The following is a 22530-nucleotide window of genomic DNA, read 5'->3' as shown; positions in this document are numbered from 1 at the left end:
GCGCGCGGCAGGCAGAGGCTGCAGCCGGGTCCTGGGGCTGCGCGCGCGGCAGGCAGAGGCTGCAGCCGGGTCCTGGGGCTGCGCGCGCGGCAGGCAGAGGCTGCAGCCGGGTCCTGGGGCTGCGCGCGCGGCAGGCAGAGGCTGCAGCCGGGCCCTGGGGCTGCACGCGCGGCAGGCAGAGGCTGCAGCCGGGTACTGGGGCTGCGCGCGCTGCGCGCTGAGGCTGCAGCCGGGTCCCGGGTGTCCGTGCGCAAAGGCTACAGCCGGGTTCTGGGGCTGCACGCGCTGCGCGCTGAGGCTGCAGCCAGGTCTCGGGGGTTAACGCGGCAGCAGCAACCCTTCTTTGCCACAGACCTTCTTCCACCACCCGGTACGGCTTATTTTCGAGGTATGCCTTATATTTTTCCACCTCAGGAAAATCCTGCCATGCCTTATTTTGTAGGGATGCCTTAAAATATGAGAAACACGGTACTGGAGCCTCAACTTCATGATCTGTCCTTCCAGTGAGCACTCAGGGCTGATTTCCCTAAGAATGGATAGGTTTGATCTTCTTGCAGTCCATGGGACTCTCAAGAGTCTCCTCCAGCACCATAATTCAAAAGCATCAATTCTTCGGCGATCAGCCTTCTTTATGGTCCAGCTCTCACTTCCATACATCACTACTGGGAAAACCATAGCTTTAACTATACGGACCTTTGTCGGCAAGGTGATGTCTCTGCTTTTTAAGATGCTGTCTAGGTTTGTCATTGCTTTTCTCCCAAGAAGCAGGCGTCTTTTAATTTCGTGACTGCTATCACCATCTGCAGTGATCAAGGAGCCTAAGAAAGTAAAATCTCTCACTGCCTCCATTTCTTCCCCTTCTATTTGCCAGGAGGTTATGGGACCAGTGGCCATGATCTTGGTTTTTTTGATGTTGAGCTTCAGACCATATTTTGCGCTCTCCTCTTTCACCCTCATTAAAAGGTTATTTAATTCCTCCTCACTTTCTGCCATCAAGGTTGTGTCATCTGCATATCTGAGGTTGTTGATATTTCTTCCGGCAATCTTAATTCCGTTTTGGGATTAATCTAGTCCAGCCTTTCGCATGATGAATTCTGCATATAAGTTAAATAAGCAGGGAGACAATATACAACCTTGTCGTACTCCTTTCCCAATTTTGAACCAATCAGTTGTTCCATATCCAGTTCTAACTGTAGCTTCTTGTCCCACATAGAGATTTCTCAGGAGACAGATGAGGTGATCAGGCACTCCCATTTCTTTACGAACTTGCCATAGTTTGCTGTGGTCGACACAGTCAAAGGCTTTTGCATAGTCAATGAAACAGAAGTAAACATTTTTCTGGAACTCTCTAGCTTTCTCCATAATCCAGCGCATGTTTGCTATTTGGTCTCTGGTTCCTCTGCCCTTTCGAAATCCAGCTTGCACTTCTGGGAGTTCTCGGTCCACATACTGCCTAAGCCTGCCTTGTAGAATTTTAAGCATAACCTTGCTAGCATGTGAAATGAGCGCAATTGTGCGGTAGTTGGAGCATTCTTTGGCACTGCCCTTTTTTGGAATTGGGATGTAGACTGATCTTCTCCAATCCTCTGGCCATTGCTGAGCTGTGGAATATAGTCTTTTTCTGTTTCAATACATCACCATAGCTGTTAAGAGAAGATGTGGTCCTCCACCTCCTGTTGAAAATGCAGTCTTTCTGGGCACTACGCAGATGGAGTATATGCCAGGGGCAAAAGTACGATATAAATGCCAAGCTCTCTACAATATGCAAGGAAATCAAGATGTACAATGTGTCAACGGGCATTGGACAGATACACCAACATGCAAAGGTACAGGAAATTTCTCTAAATCTTTTTTTTTTTTAAAAAAAGAACGATGGGTCTCCATTATGCAGAAAGCACAATTTGTTGAGGAAAACCTTATTTGTTTATTTCATATCCCCATTTAGATGCAACCTGCGGAGAACCCCCTGCAGTTGCTGGTGCTGAAATTGTGGAGGGGACAGCAGAGGCTTATCTGCCTGACCACAAGGTGCAGTATCAGTGCCATGAAGGTTTTGAAATATCTGGATCGGCTTCTGTAACATGTCAAAATAAAGAGTGGTCAGAACCACTGACATGTGTAGGTAAGACCTGGCATTTCTAATAATAATAATAATAATTTATTTATATCCCGCCTATCTGGCTGGGTTTCCCCAGCTACTCCGGGCGGCTCCCAACAGGTTGAAAACAGAATAAAACATCAAGCATAAAAAACTTCCCTAAACAGGGTTGCCTTCAGATGTCTTCTAAAAGTCAGATAGTTGGTTATTTCTTTGACATCTGGTGGGAGGGCATTCCACAGGGTGGGTGCCACTACCTACAAGGCCCTCTGCCTGGTTCTCTGTAACTTTGCTTCTCGCAGTGAGGGAACCACCAGAAGGCCCTTGGAGCTGGACCTCAGTCTCCGGGCTGAATGATGGGGGTAGAGACACTCCTTCATGTATACTGGGATCATAATCTGTCTTCTGTGTGCCAAACATAAATGTGAAAAAGGAAGTGGAAGAAACTGGAAAGAGATAACAAAATGTCTGATGTCTGATGGTTAAAACTGGAGGCATGCTTTTATTGTTACAGCCAAAGAAGTTTATTTTTAAAGTCCTCACCAAGAGAACTACGGTATCCACCTGTGTGAGTCCCTGTTTTCCGTGTTCGCCGTCTGAAGGCTGGCAATTCTGCCTCTGCCACTGGGAAATACTGCGTGATAGAGTGATCTCCTAGTGTTAAGACATGCCTCTTTCCAGTTAGCCTTGGGTGGGGAAGGGCATCAACACAGCATGGAAACTGCCTCTCAGACTGTGCATTTTGGGCTCAAAGAAGACTTGAATTGTATAAGAGAATTTCAATATTGCAACATACTAGCAGGGATCGAAGACTGGTTTTGTATGCGCAAAGCGCCACGTTCAATCCCTGGCATCTCCAGGTGGAGGCTAGGACAAACCACTGCCTGAACTCCCGGAGAGCATCTACCAGTCCATATGGACCAGGGATGGGGAACCTGTGCCCCCCCAGATGTTGTTGTACTTCCCATCATCTCTGACCATCAACCTTACTGGCTGGGGATAATGGGAGATGTAGTCCAACAACATCTGGAGGGCACAGGATCCCTGACATAGATAAAATTGAGCTAGGTGGGCCAGTGGTCTGACTACATAAGGCAATTTCCTATGTGCCTGTAAAGCATGTGGACTTCAGTGCTTTTTGTGTTCCAGGGAGCAAGGAAGAGGAGTTGCCATATGCACCTTAACTTACCCTTAAATGATCTGATACAGCTGCCATTTTCAGGGACTTTTCTTCCTGGACTCATTTACAAAAGTATAGTGTAGGTGGGTTCCCACGAGGCAAGACACAGTGATAACAGCAAGAACTTTTATTGAACTAACGGAACTTGATAACTTATATTCATTTCTGAAGGCCTGGGCCACTCCCACTCCCAACATGATTGGCTGTCTAAACTTCCAAGCTGCGAATCATGACTCAGAATTTAAGGGCCAATGGCAGAGGCCCAAATCCTGAAATGTTCTGTGACTGGATATCATTTATCAAATCAGAACACAGGGACTCAGAATCCTTTGTCCAGATTCAAGCTCAGGCAAACACAGACAACTGAATATACAACAAAAAGCACATACTTTGACCTCTAACTTTTATAACTAAGAACAGGCATCCCCAAACTGCAGCCCTCCAGAGGTTTTGGGCTACAACTCCCTAGCTAACAGGACCAGTGGTCGGGGAAGATGGGAATTGTAGTCCAAAACATCTGGAGGGCCGAAGTTTGGGGATGCCTGACTAAGAATGACAGTTCTGGGGTTGCAAATAGCAGGCTCATGGCTTGAGGTTGCAACTCCATCAGCATGTGCTCTTTCCTCAGCTTCCTCCTATGCAGGTTTACTCTGAGTCAAACAGGGCTCTTTCCTAAGTCCGTGTTACAGCTGGGTAGATAGGAGCCTATACCCTTGATGGGGATGGGGACCAGAAATTCTCACAGTTAGGACAGTATCCTCTCACACGACAACTTTTGTCCAGTCTCAGAATGTTGGAACAAACTGGTAGGTGCTGTTTTGTGGAAACAAAATGTATTTTCAAGGAATGAAGAAGTTTTCTCTATCATTGCAGATGTAACATGCCCTCCCCCACCTCGGATTTCTAATGGTCAGGTTATGACTGATCTCAAGCAAAGGTACTTGCCTCTTGAGAAAGTCCGCTATCGCTGCCACCAAGGATACAGCCTTTTTGGAGCGTTTACAGTAAAGTGTGTGAACAAAGAATGGACAGAATCACCAAGATGCATAGGTATTTGATGTCCAATTTTTTTAATACAGTGGTAACTCGGGTTACAGACACCTCGGGTTACAGACACTTCAAGTTACAGACTCTGCTAACCCAGAAATATTACCTTGGGTTTTTGAACTTTACCTCAGAATGAGAACAGAAATCATGCGGCAGCGGCGTGGCAGCAGCGGGAGGCCCCATTACCTAAAGTGGTACTTCAGGTTAAGAACAGTTTCAGGTTAAGAATGGACCTCCGGAACGAATTAAGTTCGTAACCAGAGGTACAACTGTATTCTAAAAGAGAGGAATATAACATCCTTCCTTTTAAAAACAGAGTTGTGTGTTAAATTTTGCACTGTGCGGATTCTTGCATAGTCTTGGACTGACATTTAGAATTTACCTTCTTCTAATTTCTGGGCTAAAGAGACGCAGGTGGCGCTGTGGGTTAAACCACAGAGTCTAGGGCTTGCTGATCAGAAGGTCGGCGGTTCGAATCCCTGCAATGGGGTGAGCTCCCGTTGCTCAGTCCCTGCTCCTGTCAACCTAGCAGTTCGAAAGCACATCAAAGTGCAAGTAGATAAATAGGTACCGCTCCAAGTGGGAAGGTAAACGGCGTTTCTGTGTGCTGCTCTGGTTCGCCAGAAACGGCTTTGTCATGCTGGCCACATGACCTGGAAGCTGTACGCCAGCTCCCTCAGCTAATAACATGAGATGAGCGTCGCAACCTGAGAGTCGGTCACAACTGAACCTAATGGTCAGGGGTCCCTTTACCTTTACCTTTAATTTCCGGGCTATGAGGAATATACCAGAGGTAGTCAAGATTGAAGTGTATACTATGGGAAAACCAATAATCTTAATCTAGAATGGGCCTGATGGAGATTCCTATGGGATCACTCAGGAGTTGGGGGTGGTAATTTTCCTTCATTGACGGATCATCACGACTGTGATTGAGAAGAAATCCATGCAGACCAAATTGGTCTTCCACAGCGCAAGGTAGCTTGCAATGCTTATTTAAATCAATTTGAGCTATTTGCAATGTAATCATCTGTTTGTGACACATGTTGATCTAGACTGTCTATGCCAATCTGATTCCAGTCCCCCTCCCAGATGACTCTGATCATAGCAAAGGATAGACTATAAGTATTTTTGTCTTTTCCAGCACTAGTAGCCAGTGTCCCTTGAACACTGAAGTACAAAAGTACAGAAGAACTGAGATATCAATCTTTCTATAATAATTTCAAGTAGAATTTATAGTACTTGATGCATTCTCAAGACATGCCCTTTTGTTCTCTAAGAAATTGTTCAGTCAATTGTTGAGCTGGATTACTCAGCTCTAGATGACTGAGAGCTGACTGTGTATCTTGAAGTCTGCCATTTGAGGTAGTGAGAGTTGTGTTGTGGATCATTTAGACATTTGTTCCACCATTTGGCTAACCCTTATAATCTCATAAGTAAGAATAATATTATAGTTTTTTACACCATCAATGCATAAGGTGCCTTAAAGCATAAGAGTGGGGGTGGAGGGGGGACAATGCAGAAAAATAAGAACAGGTCCATTCCTGAAAGAGCTTACAAACTGAACTTTAGTAGATTGGAGAAGTAGGAACATAAACACACAGTACTGGATGAGACTAAAGGTTCATCTACTGTACTTTGCACAGTACTTAGCAGGATGGCTTTGGGAAACCCACGTGTAGACAAAATCTGGAGGGGGACAAGGCAAGAAAGAGAGAGATGATTAGCTCATATTCAAATATGTCTGCCCAAAATGATGGGGTGCACCCTGCCTCATCCCATCCCACTTCAGACATTGCTAAGCAGGAAGCCAAACACTTCATGGGAAAGGCGGCTTTAGAACCAGTGGAATTGCCCCCATTCAACTACAGCAAACTTAGTGCTTCAAGATGTTGATGGACTGCAACTCCCCTGACCATTGACCATTCTGGGACTGATTGGAGTTGTGGTCCAGCAGCATCTAGATAGCATCACACTGGCTACCCCCAAGTTGAATGTTTGGGGCAGGAGTTCCAAGCATCAGAGGCAGAAAGGAGAAAACTAACACAGGTGTTTATGGATGCACAAGATATTCAGGCACCAGCATTTTATAAACTTCTATGCTTCTGCAACATCAATTTTTACAAATAGACACTTGCAACATATTGACAGAGATTTTCAAAAACAGCAGAATATGATAAATTTTGATAGTGAAGAGCTGAGCAAAATTCAGAGGACTGCCGCCTCCTCCTCCTCCCAATGAGCTCCCTTCCATGTCAAAATAGGTTCTAGTTGTTTTATTGATAGGTCTACTCTTGACCAACTAAGGAGGTGCTGATGGAATGTCAGCCACACTTGAAGAGACCTTAGAAAGACAATTTGTTCACTGATTATTTCGCCAAGCAGATAAGGTTAATAACAGCTCAATGAAACGTATATTAAAACTTTTATTCCTTTTAAAATTAAATCGTTGCATGGTATTTTTCTTTTTTCCTGTTGTAGACGCTGAATAATAGAAATGCTTGTGTGCACAGCCCTATGTGTAATCCTAATAAGTGCCATGTAATAGATTCCTTCTTCTGTTTCAATGCATCACCACAGATGCTGCAGGGAAATGTGGTCCTCCACCTCCTATTGAAAATGGAGACTTTCTGGGCATGGCAACTTCGGAATATATGCCAGGGGCAATTGTACAGTATAAGTGCCAAGCTCTCTACAATATGCAAGGAAATCAAGATGTACGATGTGTGAATGGGCATTGGACAGATACACCAACATGCATAGGTACAGGAAATTTCTCTAAATCTTTGCTTTTTCTGTTCTATTGAAGGATATTCAATAAGTTCAAAAGCCTGTGACTTAGTGGCACCAGTGTGATGTCAGTTGGCATTGTTCCATCCCAGCTCCTCCCAGGAACTACAGATAGCATTCCCATAAGGCAAAGTGAACCACCCACCAAACTTTGGATGTCTTTACCTCACCTAGGCAGCTCACAAGAATGAAGGCCCACTTGCTTTCCCACTCTCAGGACTCCAGCTGCTTGTCACTCTAAAAGCCGTGCCCACCCTGTCCTTGAAAAGGTGCAGGGTTTGTGACACTTGTCGGTTTAGCATCTTAGCATCCCTTCCCAATGTACAGTTCTGTGATTTTTTGGATCCACTGCTCATTGCAACTTGCAACTTGCCTTAAGCACCATTCTAATCTGAAAACAAAAGCCTCTGGCAAGAACTGAGTCATGAGTTCCAATTTATCTAATGATAATGATAATGATAATAATTTATTTGTATGCTGCCCATCTGACTGGGTTTCCCCAACCACTCTGGGCAGCTTCCAACAGAATATTAAAAACATGATAAAATATCAAACATTTAAAACTTCCCTAAACTAGGCTGCCTTCAGATATCTTCTAAAAGTCAGATAGTTGTTTATTTCCTTGACCTCTGATGGGAGGGCATTCCACAGGGTGGGCCCCACTACCGAGAAGGCTGTTTGCCACTCCCAGTCACCAGACTGCATCCCACCAGATGCCAAGGAAATAAACAACTATCTGACTTTTAGAAGACATCTGAAGGCAGTCCTTTTTAGGGAAGTTTTTAATGTTTGATGTTGTGTGGCGATACCCCGATCCTTCCTGGAATAAATAAAGTTGCAGGACACATTGCATAAGGTTAATGGGTGTAAAAAGGCCACAACTTCATTGATTATGGATGTAGAGAGGTATTGGCTTAGGCATTGGATCTAACCGTCTATATCCGACTCCAATTCGCTCTGCTGGCGGTCTGTGAAGTGTTAACCACCGTTGGGTGAGCCCTGCGATGCAGATCAACTAGGAACTCACCCTGGGCATCAGCGGCGGCAAGAAAGAGGCTGCAGAGGGCACCGAGGATGACACCAGAGCACTCTCTTCTCCCTCACTCACGCTCGTGTGTGTATGCGTGAGGGCTGGGAGTCATCTCACTCTTCACCCCCCTGGCTTGCTCGCCTCAGCAGCCCAGGCACGACCAGGGAAGTGGCTAGGGGTCAAAGAAAGAGAGGCAGACTCCCAGCCGCGCTCGCTTAAATCAGAGAGCCACGCCCCCTTGGAACATCTGGATTAGACGCGTCAAGGGAGCACCACGTCCGGGAGTCGGCCAATTGGGCTGGGGGGAAATGGCAACCATTCCCCCAGCATGTGAATGCCTCGGGGTGCCCCCAACCCCCCTCCTTCTACGGCGGAAGCGACTTTTTAATCATGTTTTAATATTCTGCTGGGAGCCACCCAGTGTGGCTGGGGAAACCCAGCCAGATGGGCGGGGTATAAATTGTTGTTGTTGTTGTTTTGTTGCAAGGGGTTGGACTAGAAACAATTTCCAAGTCCCTTCCACCTCTGTATTTCTGCATCCCCAGTTCAGTTTCTGGATCTGTGTACACAGCCAGGCAAATTAGAGTTGCTCTTTTGAGAATGGTCAGTGGCAATGAACATAATATGCATGCAGAAGGGTCTGGTTTCAGTTAAAATAACCTCTGTGTGCATGGCTTGTAAAGACGTTAGCCTGAGAAGTTGAAGAAATAGTTCTTGGCCAAATGAATGAATAATATAAAATTGCTCCATATGTAGCCTGTCAAATTATTAGTCCATTTCATCACCAGCTGTTCATACCCTACAAGCAAAGCATTGTATTCAACTAAGTTTTACTTTGTTTTTCTCAGAGGAGACTGATGGATGGGACTATGTTATGAACCTCAATTGATTTCAATGGGTATGACTTACTTTGGGCACAACCCCAAAGTTTTATTTGTCAAGTGAACTCCTCGTTGTCTAAATAATCTCTATGATGACATGATTTGTGCTTTTCTGCAGGTCCTTGTACAGGAGACGAAGAAGTTATGAATCGGAACAATATAAGGCTGAAGTGGAAATATGAAACAAAATTCTATCTAAAATCTGGAGAGGTGATAGAATTTGACTGCAAAAGGGAGTTTCTTCCAGATCCATCCTCCCCTCCCTTCAGAGCCCTGTGCAGAGAGGGCAAGTTGGACTACCCAAGATGTATACCTGTACGTATATTGTGGTTAAAGCATAATAACAAAAAATTCAGCACTCATAGGTGAGATTTTTGTCAATCTATAGAAAGCATTGTGTATTACAAAAGAAGATCTATACCAGTATTTAATGAATATTTTCAGTCCTGGCGCTGACCGTAAGTTGTATCATGTTTAATATAATAAATTAATAAAACAACATTCTATAGGTATCTACACAAAGGATAATTACAAGAAGTCTATGTATGTAAACTTACCTTTTCTTTGTTTGCTTTCTACTTAACAGAGACAACAGAAATAATTGAAAGAAGCATACAGAAGATATTTTTAACCTGCACATGATCTTCAAAAGTCATTCATTAATTACATTTAATATTAACAAATCAAGGTGTTTCTTTGCAAATAGATGTTCCATGGATTCCGGGGTGACAACTTGAATAAAATATTGGGGGGGGCAAATAAGCCATGCCCCACAGAATCAATCACATGATGGGGAACACCACCCCCCAACTTGAATTGCAATGGCATCCTCATATATTTTATTGACCCCAGGAGGGGGCTCCTATGCATGGATTATATGCAGCTGCTCACAGCTGATCATGAATCTAAATTTGGAAGCCTACTTCATGGAAGCCGCACTTTTAACTTTTATGGATGGATAAAGTTATAGAATTACTACAGACATAATGCAGTCCACTTTAAAAATAAACATTATGTGTAGCGTTATAGAAAGGAAAGAAATGCGCCAGGAGACAAGCATCCAAGACTTTTGTATAAGCATTTCTGACTCTGGACCTTTGAACTGTCAGTGAGGACTAGTAGTTCTAAATACTGTAATACACTGGCTGTGTAAAACTGCAATGATTTTTTTTAAAAGCCTGTAGGGATATTATGTTCAATAAGAATAAAAGCTATTCTCTTCTTTAAAAGATTTCCTTTATTAGTATATGATAAAAATGTATAGCCTACAAATTATTTATAAAATGTACCATTACCAGACCTACATACCTATGTGAGTAAACTCCATTGAACACATTGGACATTACTTCTGGGTTAACATGTAAGTAACACAAAGTAGTCAGGATTGGAAACTTTATTTATAGCGGCTTCGTAACAAAGCAAAGAGATTTTGGTCTCAAATAAGAAACAGAATAGGGAGATTAATATGCTCACAATTAGATCTGGATCCTGCCTTTCTTTTTATTAAGCAATATTAAAAAGCTCCCAGTGCAACAAAGAGGAATAATATGCTATATGCAGTAAGATTGTTTTATGCTAGATGCCAGGAAAAGGCGCAAATCAGAAAGAGCAGAGAGGCTGTACAATTGTGCTGTTGTGGTAAAGCTTGCAGGGTATTTAAGAGTGAAAGAAGGAAGGCAGAACAAGCTGCATGACTCCTTCCTGGACAACGAAGCACCACCCTCAGCACCTCTGTCTTATCAGGATAAAGCTTCCCTTTATTGTAGGGTTGCCATATTTTGAAGAGCAAAAAAAGGAGGACAGATTTAACTATGGATCTCTCTGGAGACTCCCATCATGAAAAAGAGGGTGTCTCCTGGAAAAAGAGGACATATGTCAGCCCTACTATTGGCACCCATCCTGCCCATCAGTCAAACACCTTCCCAACTTCTCTCGATTCTGATGGGATGGAATATGAGAGTTATCTGTATTCTGCATACTGATGAGACAAGGCACCAAAATCCTGGGTGGTACCTCCCTGCAGTCTCATATTGATGTTGACTGTCATAGAATACAGAATGGATTCTTAGAGGACCTCACAGTTTAAAAGCCACAGAACAACGCAACCGTCTCCTAGTACTACATTCTGGTAGCAACCAGGCAGTTAAGAGCGGAACCATGTAATATGAGAGTTATCTGTATTCTGCATACTGATGAGACAAGGCACCAAAATCCTGGATGGTACCTCCCTGCAGGGGATACAGGATGGATTCTTACAGGACCTCACAGTATTTGGGAAAACAATAAAAATAATTTTAAAAAACAAAAACAAAAATGGAAAAAGAGCGTGGTCACAACCGAAGAGGAATGGCAACTTAAGTTGACAGAATGTGTGCGGCTTGCAGACTTAACATATAGAATAAGAGAAAAAAGAAGTACATATGTTTAGAGAAGATTGGAAAACGTTTATTGAATAACTGTGTACAGCTGAATACGCTGGCAGCATCAAGATAAATTCAGCAGTGTAAATAAGTTCTGGTGAATGGAATACTGAACGGTATAGGTTTTTTTTGTAAAATATGCAGGGATTTATGATATGTAAAATGAACCATGGAAAGAGAAAAAGAGAAGTCATCCAGCTTTGCACTTTGTTGGAAATTGCATAAGTAGTAAGTGTCAAGGAAGTAAACACATGACAAAGCAAAGCATACTGACTAATTTTTCCCGCCCTTAAGCCGCTGTGCTTGCTTGTTACTGTTGATTTTTGCACGTTCCATTTTAAAAAACAACACACAATTTTTATTGGTTTTTAAACAAATACGAATATAACAACCACTAAACACTTATCCAGCAGTTCATCTGATGATGTTTGTTTCATCCATTGTCTCTTAGACATACACTTACACATTCAAACATATTACTTGACGTAACCTCTCCACTGAGAATATTGAGCAGTCGGTATAAGAAGGTCTTGATTTTGGTCATTAACATAGTTAATGAAAGGGGTCCACATTCCTTGGAAGGTGTCTCTATTTGTAATGCCTTTAATTGCCCTCCTGTGTCTGTTGAGATGCTCAGACATTGCTGTGTCCCAGATATCATTTCCCCATATGTTCAAGGGTATTTCTGTCTTGTTCTTCCATTGCTGAGCTATCGTTAATCATGCTGCGGTCAGTAAGAAGCCTACTAGTTCGTTGTGGCGCAGGGGGGGGGAGCCTAAGTCTACGTCCAAAGTTAGTAGGGCAAAGGCAGGATTTGGAGAAAAGGGTTGGCCAGTAACTGGGGATATAATGAAGATTTACTCTATTCCAAAAGTTTTAAACATGAGGGTCTTCCCATCAAACATGAATTAATGAACCAAGCTTTCCACAGCCCTTCCAACATAAAAAGGAAGGGATTAATTTTTGCCAGCCTGACTGGTGTCCATTGCATTGGATCTTGAACAAGGTCTCCTGTAAGCAAGCCGAGGTGGTTTTGAGTGGGAGAGTGGTCCAGATACCATCCCATTTGTGATCTTCAGTTGGGTGGTCTAAATCTGATTCCCATACAATTGGAAGCCTTTGCCTCTCAAAAGTAAAATAAGCTTGGTAGCAAAGCAATGAGTCCTTTGCTTTGTTTTGTTTTCTTGCTTCTCCCAGTCTGGCTGCATCTGCTTATTTCTCTGGGCGATGGGGTAAAGGAACAACAAATATTAGAGGGATGAGGAAATGAAATAGGTATATGGAGGAAGGGAGCTAGGAGGGGGAAACCCAAAAGATAAAGAAAAAAGCCCCTTGTCTAGGAGGAGTTGGAGCTGAGAAGGAAGAAAGAGGATGTGTAATTTGCTGACTAAAAGCAGCACTGTCCAAAGCATAATATTTATTCGACCACTCAACGAGTCCTTGCACTGTGAAGGTACACCCTCTTTCCTTTCTGATAGAGTATTTCCAAAGAAAGTCCGCATCAGGAATTTGAATGAAATCAGAATGACACTTATATAATGACATGATATTGTTGTAAGGAGGTGTCTGGGTTAAAATAGCTCAAAAAGCAGCAGGCAGCAGGGAGGAAAACGGGGAAAACTGTGGAAAATGGGGTTCTTATGCCTTTAACAGCTACAGTGGTACCTCTACTTACGAATTTAGTGGGTTCCAAACGCACATTCGAAAGTTGAAAAAATTTGTATGTTGAATCCCATAGGAATGCATTTGGAGAAAAAATTCATAAGTAGAAGCAACCCTATCTAAAAATAGGGACGGAGCTCCATTCATAAGTAGAAACATTCGTAAGTAGAGTTATTCGTAAGAAGAGGTACCACTGTACGTCTCCACAATCGGGACCAGCAGAACATAGATGATTTCCCATAGTAAGGATGGATTTGTCAGGGCAGGGGTGCCACATGCCGTTGAAGGTCCTTTAAGGAGTACTCAGGGCACCATCCTGGGTGGTGACACCCAAACCTTGGAATACATTCCCCTTAGAAATTAGGATGGTGCCAATAATTTGTGCTTTCCAGCTCAAAGTGCGGAAAGAGGTGGGCAGTTGCACACATGGGCTTTGGGGATGGGGCATACACCCCTCATGATAACAATAATATATACCTCGCCCATCTGGTTGGGTTTCCCCAGCCACTCTGGGCAGTTCCCAACAGAATATTAAAAACATGATAAAACATCAAACATTAACAATTTCCCTAAGCAGGGCTGCCTTCGGATGTCTTCGGATGTTGTTTATTTCCTTGACATCTGATGGGAGGGCGTTCCACAGGGCAGGCGCCACTACCCGGTTCCCTGTAACCTTGCCACTCGCAGTGAGGGAACTGCCAGAAAGCCCTCGGAGGGGAGAGACATGTTTTGTTGCTTCTGGGGCTGATGAAGGCATCCGTTTGTGCTGTGGCATTTCTTATTTCTTATTTCTGTGTTCCTCCCCACAGTTATTCCTCCTCTGGTCCCTGCTGTGAATGCCCAATCTGACTGTCTGTCTCTTAAGCACTGTGGTTTACAAGGGATTCCCACACAGTGGGTTTGATGTTGCTACTCGTCATGCCATCTTTGTAATGCAGAGTTGGTCTGCCAATGGGCCTGGTGCCTTAAGCCAGTTCCCCAAAGATGTTCTCTGTGGGGAGCAGGATTCACAATGTCGTATATAGAAATCATATAAAAACAACACAGCACCAGCCCCTTCATTAAAAGCAGTCAGCTCCCCAAAGCCTACTGAAACAAGAAAGTCTTCAACATATCTCTTGACACAGTTTCAGTCATCACATATATTATTTGAAATGATTGGAAGAGGGCTGTCGTGAACTAGCCCCCCCTTGAAATAGGGAAGTGAATAGCTAAAGGAACAATGCAAAATCCATGAAACTGGGATCGTGAAACAATGTAATATTTCCTATTTTGATAAGCATTCAGAATGTGGCATTTCTTAATATTTCACAACCAGTTTTTTTTTAAAGCAAACAGATGGCAATTTATTACATCCGCATTGTTACTGGGAATTTACTTGGCAGGAACTTGTTTTTTCTACGTGACTATTTGGACTCTGTGCTTTGAGTCCACTCAAATGAGTGGGATAGATTAAGCCTCTCTTCTTTCATGGAATAAAGCTCAACACAACCTTTAATTAACTATATTATAATTCCTTTAGAACAACCTGTTGCCTCCACCGCCTCCACTGTGTGCCCTGCAACATCTGGCACTGGCAGAGAAGTCGTGCCTCCATTGGTGCCAATTTCAAGCGAAAGCGTGCTGATTTCAGGCGAGGTCTCTCCGAAAATGGATGCAATCTCACCCAAAATTGGTTTCAGTGCTGGTGCTGCTTCTCTGCCACTGGTGGGGCTGAGCTGACCCTGCCTAGTAGTGTACACTGCTGTTAGAGGACAGCTAAAAGGGATTTCTCAGAAGCTTGCAACTTGGTAAGAAAGGTTTGTTGTTGTTCTGCCTAGCTGCCATCACTACACCTAGTGCTGTGCCAATGCAAATCTTTCGCAAACACTTTGTTGGTTTAAAAGGTTCATGTTACCCATTCCAGTAATCCTTCCTCCTCCCATGGCACAGAGCCATGAACCACCAGTGATTATTTCTGCAAGGACAGTCATTAGAAAAATTAATTGTAGAAAGTGAGTGTTCTGTGGCCCGGAGCAACAAGTAGCGCTATGAAAAGCTACTCCCTTTCTTCTGTGGACATGCTGTGCTTCACAAAATGGTGAGTCCACACTTTTTAATGTATGAAAAGCTCAACAGAATACTTAGTAGCGCTGATTTTATTAATATATCAACTTGTAAGTGCCCTCCCATCAGATGTCAAAGAGATAAACAACTACCTGACATTTAGAAGACATCTGAAGGCAGCCCTGTTTAGGGAAGTTTTTTTAATGTGTGACATTTTAATGTATTTTTAATCTTTTTGGAAGCCGCCCAGAGTGGCTGGGGAAACCCAGCCAGATGGGCGGGGTACAAATAAATTATCTTTTTTTTTAAAAAAAAATTTTTTTTATTAAGTTTTGAAAAACAATAAAAGAAAAAAAACAGCAAAAAACAGAATATACATAACATGATTTTGTTCCACCAACTTCCGTCCTCTCCTCCACAAACCCCCTCCTGCCACAAGCGGGTCTCATGAAGGTGAACAGCCGATGATGGTTCATTTTAGGATTGGGTTTGTCCTCCCCCCTCTCCCCCGTCCCAAAGCCCCCCCTGCCACCGAGGAGCCCCAGAAATACAAGGGAGAAGCAAGGGAGTGTCCGCCCAACCACTTTTTCATAAAGAAAAACCCCAAAAAAGAAGAAAAAGGAGAAACAAGCAAAAAATAAAATAAAAAAAGAAAAAGAAAAAGAAAAAATACATTATCATTTCCATAAACATTGTTATAGGGGCTTCCCCAACCTCCCCTTTCCCGGTTTTCCTTTGCAAATCATTTTTGACAATTTCTTTTTTCCAAATCTTAATCTAAATACAATCTATTTTTCTTCCCTGGCCTGATTTTCCCCCTCAATAGACCTCCTTAGTTTCAAACCTTTTTTTCCATAACCAAATGTAATTTACAATATATTATTCTACAACCCTCCTCTCCCCTAGGTCCGGCATTCCCTCTCTTCCAGCAGAATCCCAAAACAACAGTCCAGTTTTCAGCCTTCTGATCCATCCTAATAATCCCCAATCTATTTCTTTTTTCACCCCACCCCTTTTTTCCCATGTTTTATCACCCCACTCTTACATCCCCCCAGAGTTTTCAGTCTTTGTTGGTTATCTTTTTCCTTTTCCATGTGAAGAATCTGAAGATCTATCAGCTCCTGGCATTCCCTCCAGAAAAGAGGGAATGTCTTCATAACCTTTTGCCTTGAAGAGTCCTTTTCTCCGTCGTGGTGAACGTCATTCTGTTTTGTAATTTCCTCATTTTTTCCATTATTGTCATTGTTGTCATCATCACTGTCCTTGCATTCAATTTCCATATCTTCTTCATCGACATTGTCTTCTAGCAAATCATTTTCACTGTCCACCGCCTGCGATTGCTGCGTTGATTCCTGCAATTGTATCTCTTCTTCGCTTGGTTCAGAGGTTAGGCATCCTAAAAGTTTTAAAACAGCCTGCTGGAACTCATGGGAATATCTTTTTGTTGACATGGTTCAGACCTGTCAAGGTATCATCATCATCATTTAAATGGCAGAGCATTTCAGCCTTATAAATGCTTATACTTGAAGATTGCCAATATAGACAGTTATTTTGAAAAATATTGGATTTAAGATGCATTTATTTAACACATTTTTAATGTGCCTTTCAGAGTTCCAACTTTCAAAATGTGTTTTACCGGTTATAAATAGTTCAAAAACTATAAGGCTACAACAGATAAATATTAAATAACATCCAAACATTAAAATAACATTAAAATGATAGCAGCAGCTTATTTTTTTGAAAAAATAATAATAATGGGAAATATTTGATTTGTGTTTGGTTTCAAAGTGCAGCTTTAGTTATTTATTACCAGGCTTCGGGGAATTGGAGTCTTCTTACCAGTTAGAAACTTTAATAAACACAGCAAGAGAATGAAGAACCCATCTCCTAGTAATAGCGGTGCTCCCAATTAATGAGTCCACTCCCTTTGGTCCCTATGAACCTATGTCACTTCTACATCTCGTAATCTGAGCTTGTCCCCTCTGTGCTTTCTGTTCTTTCTGAGCCCTTCTAGCTTTGGAGAGGGTGGTGGAGGAATCCTGCCAAGAGACTGTGAATCTGTTAACCCTCTCCCTTCCAGTGTTTCTTCTCCTAGGTGTTCACTATCCAGTATATCCCAGCTTCTTCCTTCTGAACTATGCTCCTCTGCAAACCACTGTTCCCAATCTATACTGTCCTCCTCCTCTTGGGAAGATTCAGGATCTGGATCAGGAACGGGGGGTGGGGGCGGGGGGCAGGAGGAGGCTCCCACCATTCCTCCTCAGTGCAGTTCTCCACAACACCATCCCTGACATTTACTGTGCTTTCAGGAAAATGGGAGAATGTTGATATTGATGGTAAATATAATTGCAGTTTGTGAAGAACCACCTGACATTGATTTCGGGGAAATGATAAGTGATGAGAAGGCCAGGTACCTGGAGGGTGACAGAACACAATACAAGTGTGGCCCTGGATATGTCTTGGAAGGCACTGAATGGATAATATGTCGTGGGCAAAAGTGGACACCTGCGCCAAGGTGTATGGGTAAGGAGGCATCTTGACTTTCAATATTGCAAACTTTAAATCAAAATGTGGCATGTCCAACATAGCCTCTGGAAACTCAGCTGCATGCAAAGTTGCTTTCCCCATGTTTGAGGACTTGAAACACTCTGTCCAGAATTGGGAACTGCTGAACAGTTGTTGGACAGCAACTCCCATCATGATATGAGGTATAATTCAACAATATTTGAGGGATCACAGATCCCTCTTCTCTACACTGTATGGCTACTTTAATTCTGCTAATATGGATCAATGGATTTGCATAATTGGGCAGTTCTGGCAAAATGCTGTAATTTGAGGAAACTGGAGAATTCACATTCTGGATCTGAGTTATTTAGTGCAAACATTGATAGCCAGAGTTGCCATATTGTTTGAGAGTTGAACTGGATCTGGATTCACATCCTACCTCCAGCATGGAATCAAGGTGTCACTTTGGGCCAGTTTGCATCTTTGAGCTCTTGTTCCTTTTCTCAAGACTGTGAGAAAAGAAGGGTCACAATCCAATGACATGCAGGCTGTAATCCTATATAACCCATCCCAATGATTAAGCCCATTGCACTGAATGGGAGTTACTTCTGAAGTGCATCTATAGGGTGGTGCTATAAATTCATCCCCATATATTTCAGTGGGTGGCAAGTTAGAGACTATTTTTATTCAAATGTTTTTGCAATACTTAAATGGAAGTTGACAGAAACCACAACAAATGACTGAGTAGGTGCAGCAAATAAGTTTGTCCTTGTTGTGTTTCCTCATGTGTTTACCTCCTCCTGTTTTGAACACGTAAAGACAGCCACAGATATGAGGGAACCTTGCAGCACAAAGAGGGCAAATGGAATAGGACACATGGAGAAATGAGTCCCAGTGATGATTCCTGCCTCCCTCTCCCTTTCTTTCTTTTAGCACCTTGTGGTATCACAAAACAACAGCTAGATGCAAAAGACCTGCTCCTGCCTGGGAAGCGAAGACGGTCCCAAGTGATTCAGCATAATCATACGCTGCAGTTCCTGTGCAAGGAAGGACACGTCATCACAGTTCCTTCAGTCAGGAAGTGTATCGATGGGCACATGGATTTGCCGTCGTGTATCTCTGGTAAACATGCTGTTCATATTGAAAAATCCCTCTATGGATATTTAAATGTTCAAATGGTCTATAACTACCTCACTTTCCAGTTCAAAAGCGAATGCTTCCAGCTGTGTCTTTCTCATATGTTCAGAGAGACTATATGAGGTGCTGCATAGCCCCAGTGCTTGTTCTCTGTCCAGTGGACCATGGCTTGATTCTGCTAGAAATCTAGTTTTTATTCATACGGCACTTGCACACAAGAAGTATGTTCATCTGGGACCAGAGGTGGTGTGTCCAGTTTCACCAGCTGAGGTGAAAAGGGAATGTGTAGTCCCCTGACCCCACCCACTGCGCTGCACCCCTAATTTCCGCTGCTGTCAAAATGCCCCCCTCTTGCAAACGCAACGAGAGCCAGAGGTCAGGGCACTGTGCAAGGTGTTGCCACTAGTGGAGAAGACGAACGCCAACACCACATCTTGAAATTCTTCCTTTAAAGCTTCGTATTCTGAGGGAATCAATTTGCAGCCAGGAGCTGAATACCTTGGTTGCATTAGTTAGATGCCATGTTATTGCATTTGAGTTGGAATTACATCTGAGCTGGAAGCGAAGACGGTCCCAAGTGATTCAGCATAATCATATGCTGCAGTTCCTGTGCAAGAAAGGACATGTCATCACAGCTCCTTCAGTCAGGAAGTGTATCAATGGGCATATGGATTTGCCATCGTGTATATCTGGTAAACATGCTGTTCATATTGAATACCTTGGTTGCATAAGTTAGATGCCATGTTATTGCATCTGAGTTGGAACTGGCTTTTCTTCTGCTTCAAATATCCCAAGAGAGAGAGAGGGGGAAATACTCTAGCTCAACATGCCTGATTTGAACAAAAGGATTTCAAAGTCCTTCATTTTTGACCTTTGGTAACTGTACTAAGTCATTGTTCTTATCGCTTTATTTTTTACTAGAAATGGGGAAAAACTGTAGTCACACACCCACTATTGAGAATGGAGACATTATCACCTTATCACAGAAGCAATATGCATCTGGCTCTTCAGTAGAATTCAAATGCCAAAAATATTATGCCATGGAAGGAGAAAACAGAACTTTTTGTAACAATGGGAACTGGACAAAAGTGCCCATTTGTCTAGGTGAGAACTATTTCTTTCCTGTTTTGATAGAAATTCCAGCTTCTGGCATGCATATAGGGTTGCTTCATTAATTTCTTTTATATGTGATATATTTGGGAAAGGTTCATATAATTGTTTCTCCTTAGTAAAGCACCACCATGAAGCATGTGAGATATGGAGAGGGAGAATCCTAGTTCATATCTTGCTTTCAGGCATTACATTTAGCATGCCAGTATCCTCTCAGCTTCAGTCCCCATTCTGTAAAATATAGGTTTTCAAGCACAATTCAAAGTGTTGGTGTTGACCTTTAAAGCCCTAAACGGCCTCGGCCCAGTATACCTGAAGTGGTGTCTCCACCCCCATCGTTTAGCCCGGACACTGAGGTCCAGCTCTGAGCGCCTTCTGGCAGTTCCCTCACTGCGAGAAGTGAAGTTACAGGGAACCAGGAAGAGGGCCTTCTCAGTAGTGGTGCCTGCCCTTTGGATCACCCACCAGATGTCAAAGAAATAAACAGCTATCTGACTTTTAGGGAACTTTTTAATGTCTGATGTTGGGAACTGCTCATAATGGCTGGGAAAACCCAGCCAGATGGGTGGGGTATGTATGTATGTATGTATGTATGTATGTATGTATGTATGTATGTATAAATAAATATTATCATCATCTATTTGAAGTACTTTGGAAACTTAACAAAGCACAATGTCTGTGATTGGGAGAACCTGTGGCCTTCCAGATGTTGTTTGACTCCAACTCCCATCAGCTCTAGTCAACACGGTCAAGGATGATGGGAGTTGCCACAGCTTCCCCATCCTTGCACTATATGAATGCCAAAAACGAGTTCATCCTTTGGAAAATAATGCCATTACTAAACCACTTAAGTGGTGTTGTAGTACCAGTGATAGGAGGTCTTAGTGCTGTTTCCTGACCAGTAAGACTTCTTAGCAATGATACTGTAAAGAGGCACCTTTCCAGAAGCAGAGGAAGAGTTTTACTTGGCCAGGCCTGGTAGACTACTTGCAATAGCTTGGCAGACCAGATTCTGCCTGCAGGCCACAGGTTCTCACATGACTTTATCGAAATGCTGTTTGCTGAGAGAAAGAGAGAATTTTTTGCTTTTTTCAAATGCACTGGAATGTAAAAAATAAAATAAAAATTGACTTGTGTTCCCAAGACTGATGTATATACAATCTTCCTTTTCATTTAAGCTTTCCAGTATGGCAAATACATACTCTGGTTGCCGTCATGAATATAATCGATTTTCTTTCTCATCACAGAGCCTTGTGCAATCTCATTGGCTGAAATAGAAAGCAAGAAAGTTGAGGTGGTCGGGCAAGCAGATAAGCATCATTTTCAAAACTTTTATGTACAACGTGGAACTTCTGTTGAGCTTGCCTGTAAACCAGGGCATGTTCCTGCAGCAAATTATTCCCCGTCTACTTTTATAATCCGGTGCAATGGAGAAGCAATTGTGTATCCTGAATGCAATGGTAATTTTATATGGCAGTATTTTAAAAATAACAAAATTTATATACTGCTTGATTGTAAACAGAAAAATCTCAATAATCACTGGTTAAAGAATATACTAAGTTCTCATTGGGCTGTTTTGTGTTATGTTTGCTCCCTTAGTTTGTTCTTCTAAATCTTTTTTTTCTTGCTTCTGAAAACATAATGTTCTGTAGCCCTGCAATGGTTATGTGGGCTTCATAACTCAACCCCTGAAATTAATATTAGCACGTATGATGACTAGGAGTTTGTCTTTCCAACTTCTTCAGAACTCATGTCTTCAGTGTAACCTTTGTCTGAACTCCACACCCCTCATCCCTCGCTGAAACAATGACCAAATATTAGGTGCATTTTCTCATATTCCTCTCTAATGACACTTGTCTCTCCCATTACACTTCTTCCTTGTGTCATTGCTATGTTTGCCTTTCTTCTTTCTATCCTGTGCCCCTATTGTAATTTAGATTGTAGGATTTGTCTTTTTTGCCCTGATGCTACTAGGTAAGTAGATTGGCTTAAAACAACAACAGCAACGACCCTTCATATACAGAGAAAATGCAGTGCCTCTAATGTAAGTGGTTTTGCCATTTGTTTTTCTGTTTCCATGTCACATGTTTACTTTGTTATTTTCTTAAATAGAAATTGCATGTAACCCTCCAAAGGTGGCTAATGGCACTTTTAGACCTCGAAGAAATATATATCATGGTGAGGATCTAATTCAAATTCAGTGTGACAGTGGATTTTATCTAGCTGATGGACAAAATGTCGCAGAATGCACAAGGAATGGATGGTCACCTCTACCACAGTGCAGGCGTAAGTGGAATCTGCATGTCTTAGCACAACTATTGAAGGGTTGCTGTACATGACTGTTGCTATTTTTTTAGTGGTCTGCATCAGTACGTATGTATATACAGACTGGCTTATCCACACCTCCCCTTGTTCTGCTGCTTCTGTCACCCTCCTGGAAAGAAACTGCTCTTTAGTGCTCAGTCGGAGCTAACAGGAATCTGGGTTTCCCCCAGATTGCCATTTGTTCTGATCTATCACTAAAGAGTGGGTTTTCCCTTGGAAAGGAGTGGGGCAAAGGGAAAACCCCTTGGACCCATGCTTAGAAAGTGTGAGTCAAGTGGGAAACTGCCAGGACTTGAGCTTCC

General features: G+C 42.7%; 2 protein-coding genes across 2 annotated transcripts in view; both read left to right on the top strand.

The window, feature by feature from the left end:
• LOC132592481 (complement factor H-like) overlaps positions 1-22530 on the top strand; it is a 55092-nt gene that overhangs the window by 9729 nt on the left and 22833 nt on the right. Inside the window, exons 7-16 of the mRNA XM_060277449.1 lie at positions 1644-1826; positions 1946-2122; positions 4152-4328; positions 6903-7085; positions 9142-9338; positions 17461-17674; positions 18590-18778; positions 19715-19897; positions 21151-21363; positions 22016-22189. Coding sequence (XP_060133432.1) covers positions 1644-1826; positions 1946-2122; positions 4152-4328; positions 6903-7085; positions 9142-9338; positions 17461-17674; positions 18590-18778; positions 19715-19897; positions 21151-21363; positions 22016-22189 — 1890 coding nt within the window. The remainder of the gene's footprint in view (positions 1-1643; positions 1827-1945; positions 2123-4151; positions 4329-6902; positions 7086-9141; positions 9339-17460; positions 17675-18589; positions 18779-19714; positions 19898-21150; positions 21364-22015; positions 22190-22530) is intronic.
• On the top strand, positions 15040-19132 carry LOC132592426 (complement factor H-related protein 3-like). Its single transcript, XM_060276678.1, has 3 exons — positions 15040-15185; positions 17504-17674; positions 18590-19132. Exons 2-3 carry the CDS (start codon positions 17539-17541, stop codon positions 18913-18915), a joined length of 462 nt encoding a protein of 153 aa, XP_060132661.1. The 5' UTR covers positions 15040-15185; positions 17504-17538; the 3' UTR covers positions 18916-19132.

This window comes from Zootoca vivipara, chromosome 7, assembly GCF_963506605.1.
Source record: "Zootoca vivipara chromosome 7, rZooViv1.1, whole genome shotgun sequence".
NCBI classification, from domain to species: domain Eukaryota; kingdom Metazoa; phylum Chordata; class Lepidosauria; order Squamata; family Lacertidae; genus Zootoca; species Zootoca vivipara.
The sequence above is the reverse complement of the archived record's forward strand: the minus strand, read 5'-3'. Positions and strand labels throughout refer to the sequence as shown.

Coding starts and splice junctions, on each gene's coding strand:
- LOC132592426 (XM_060276678.1), top strand. CDS start 17,539: ATGATAAGTGATGAGAAGGCCAGGTACCTGGAGGGTGACAGAACACAA. Junction 17,675..18,589: donor ACCTGCGCCAAGGTGTATGG/GTAAGGAGGCAT, acceptor TCTTTCTTTTAG/CACCTTGTGGTATCACAAAA.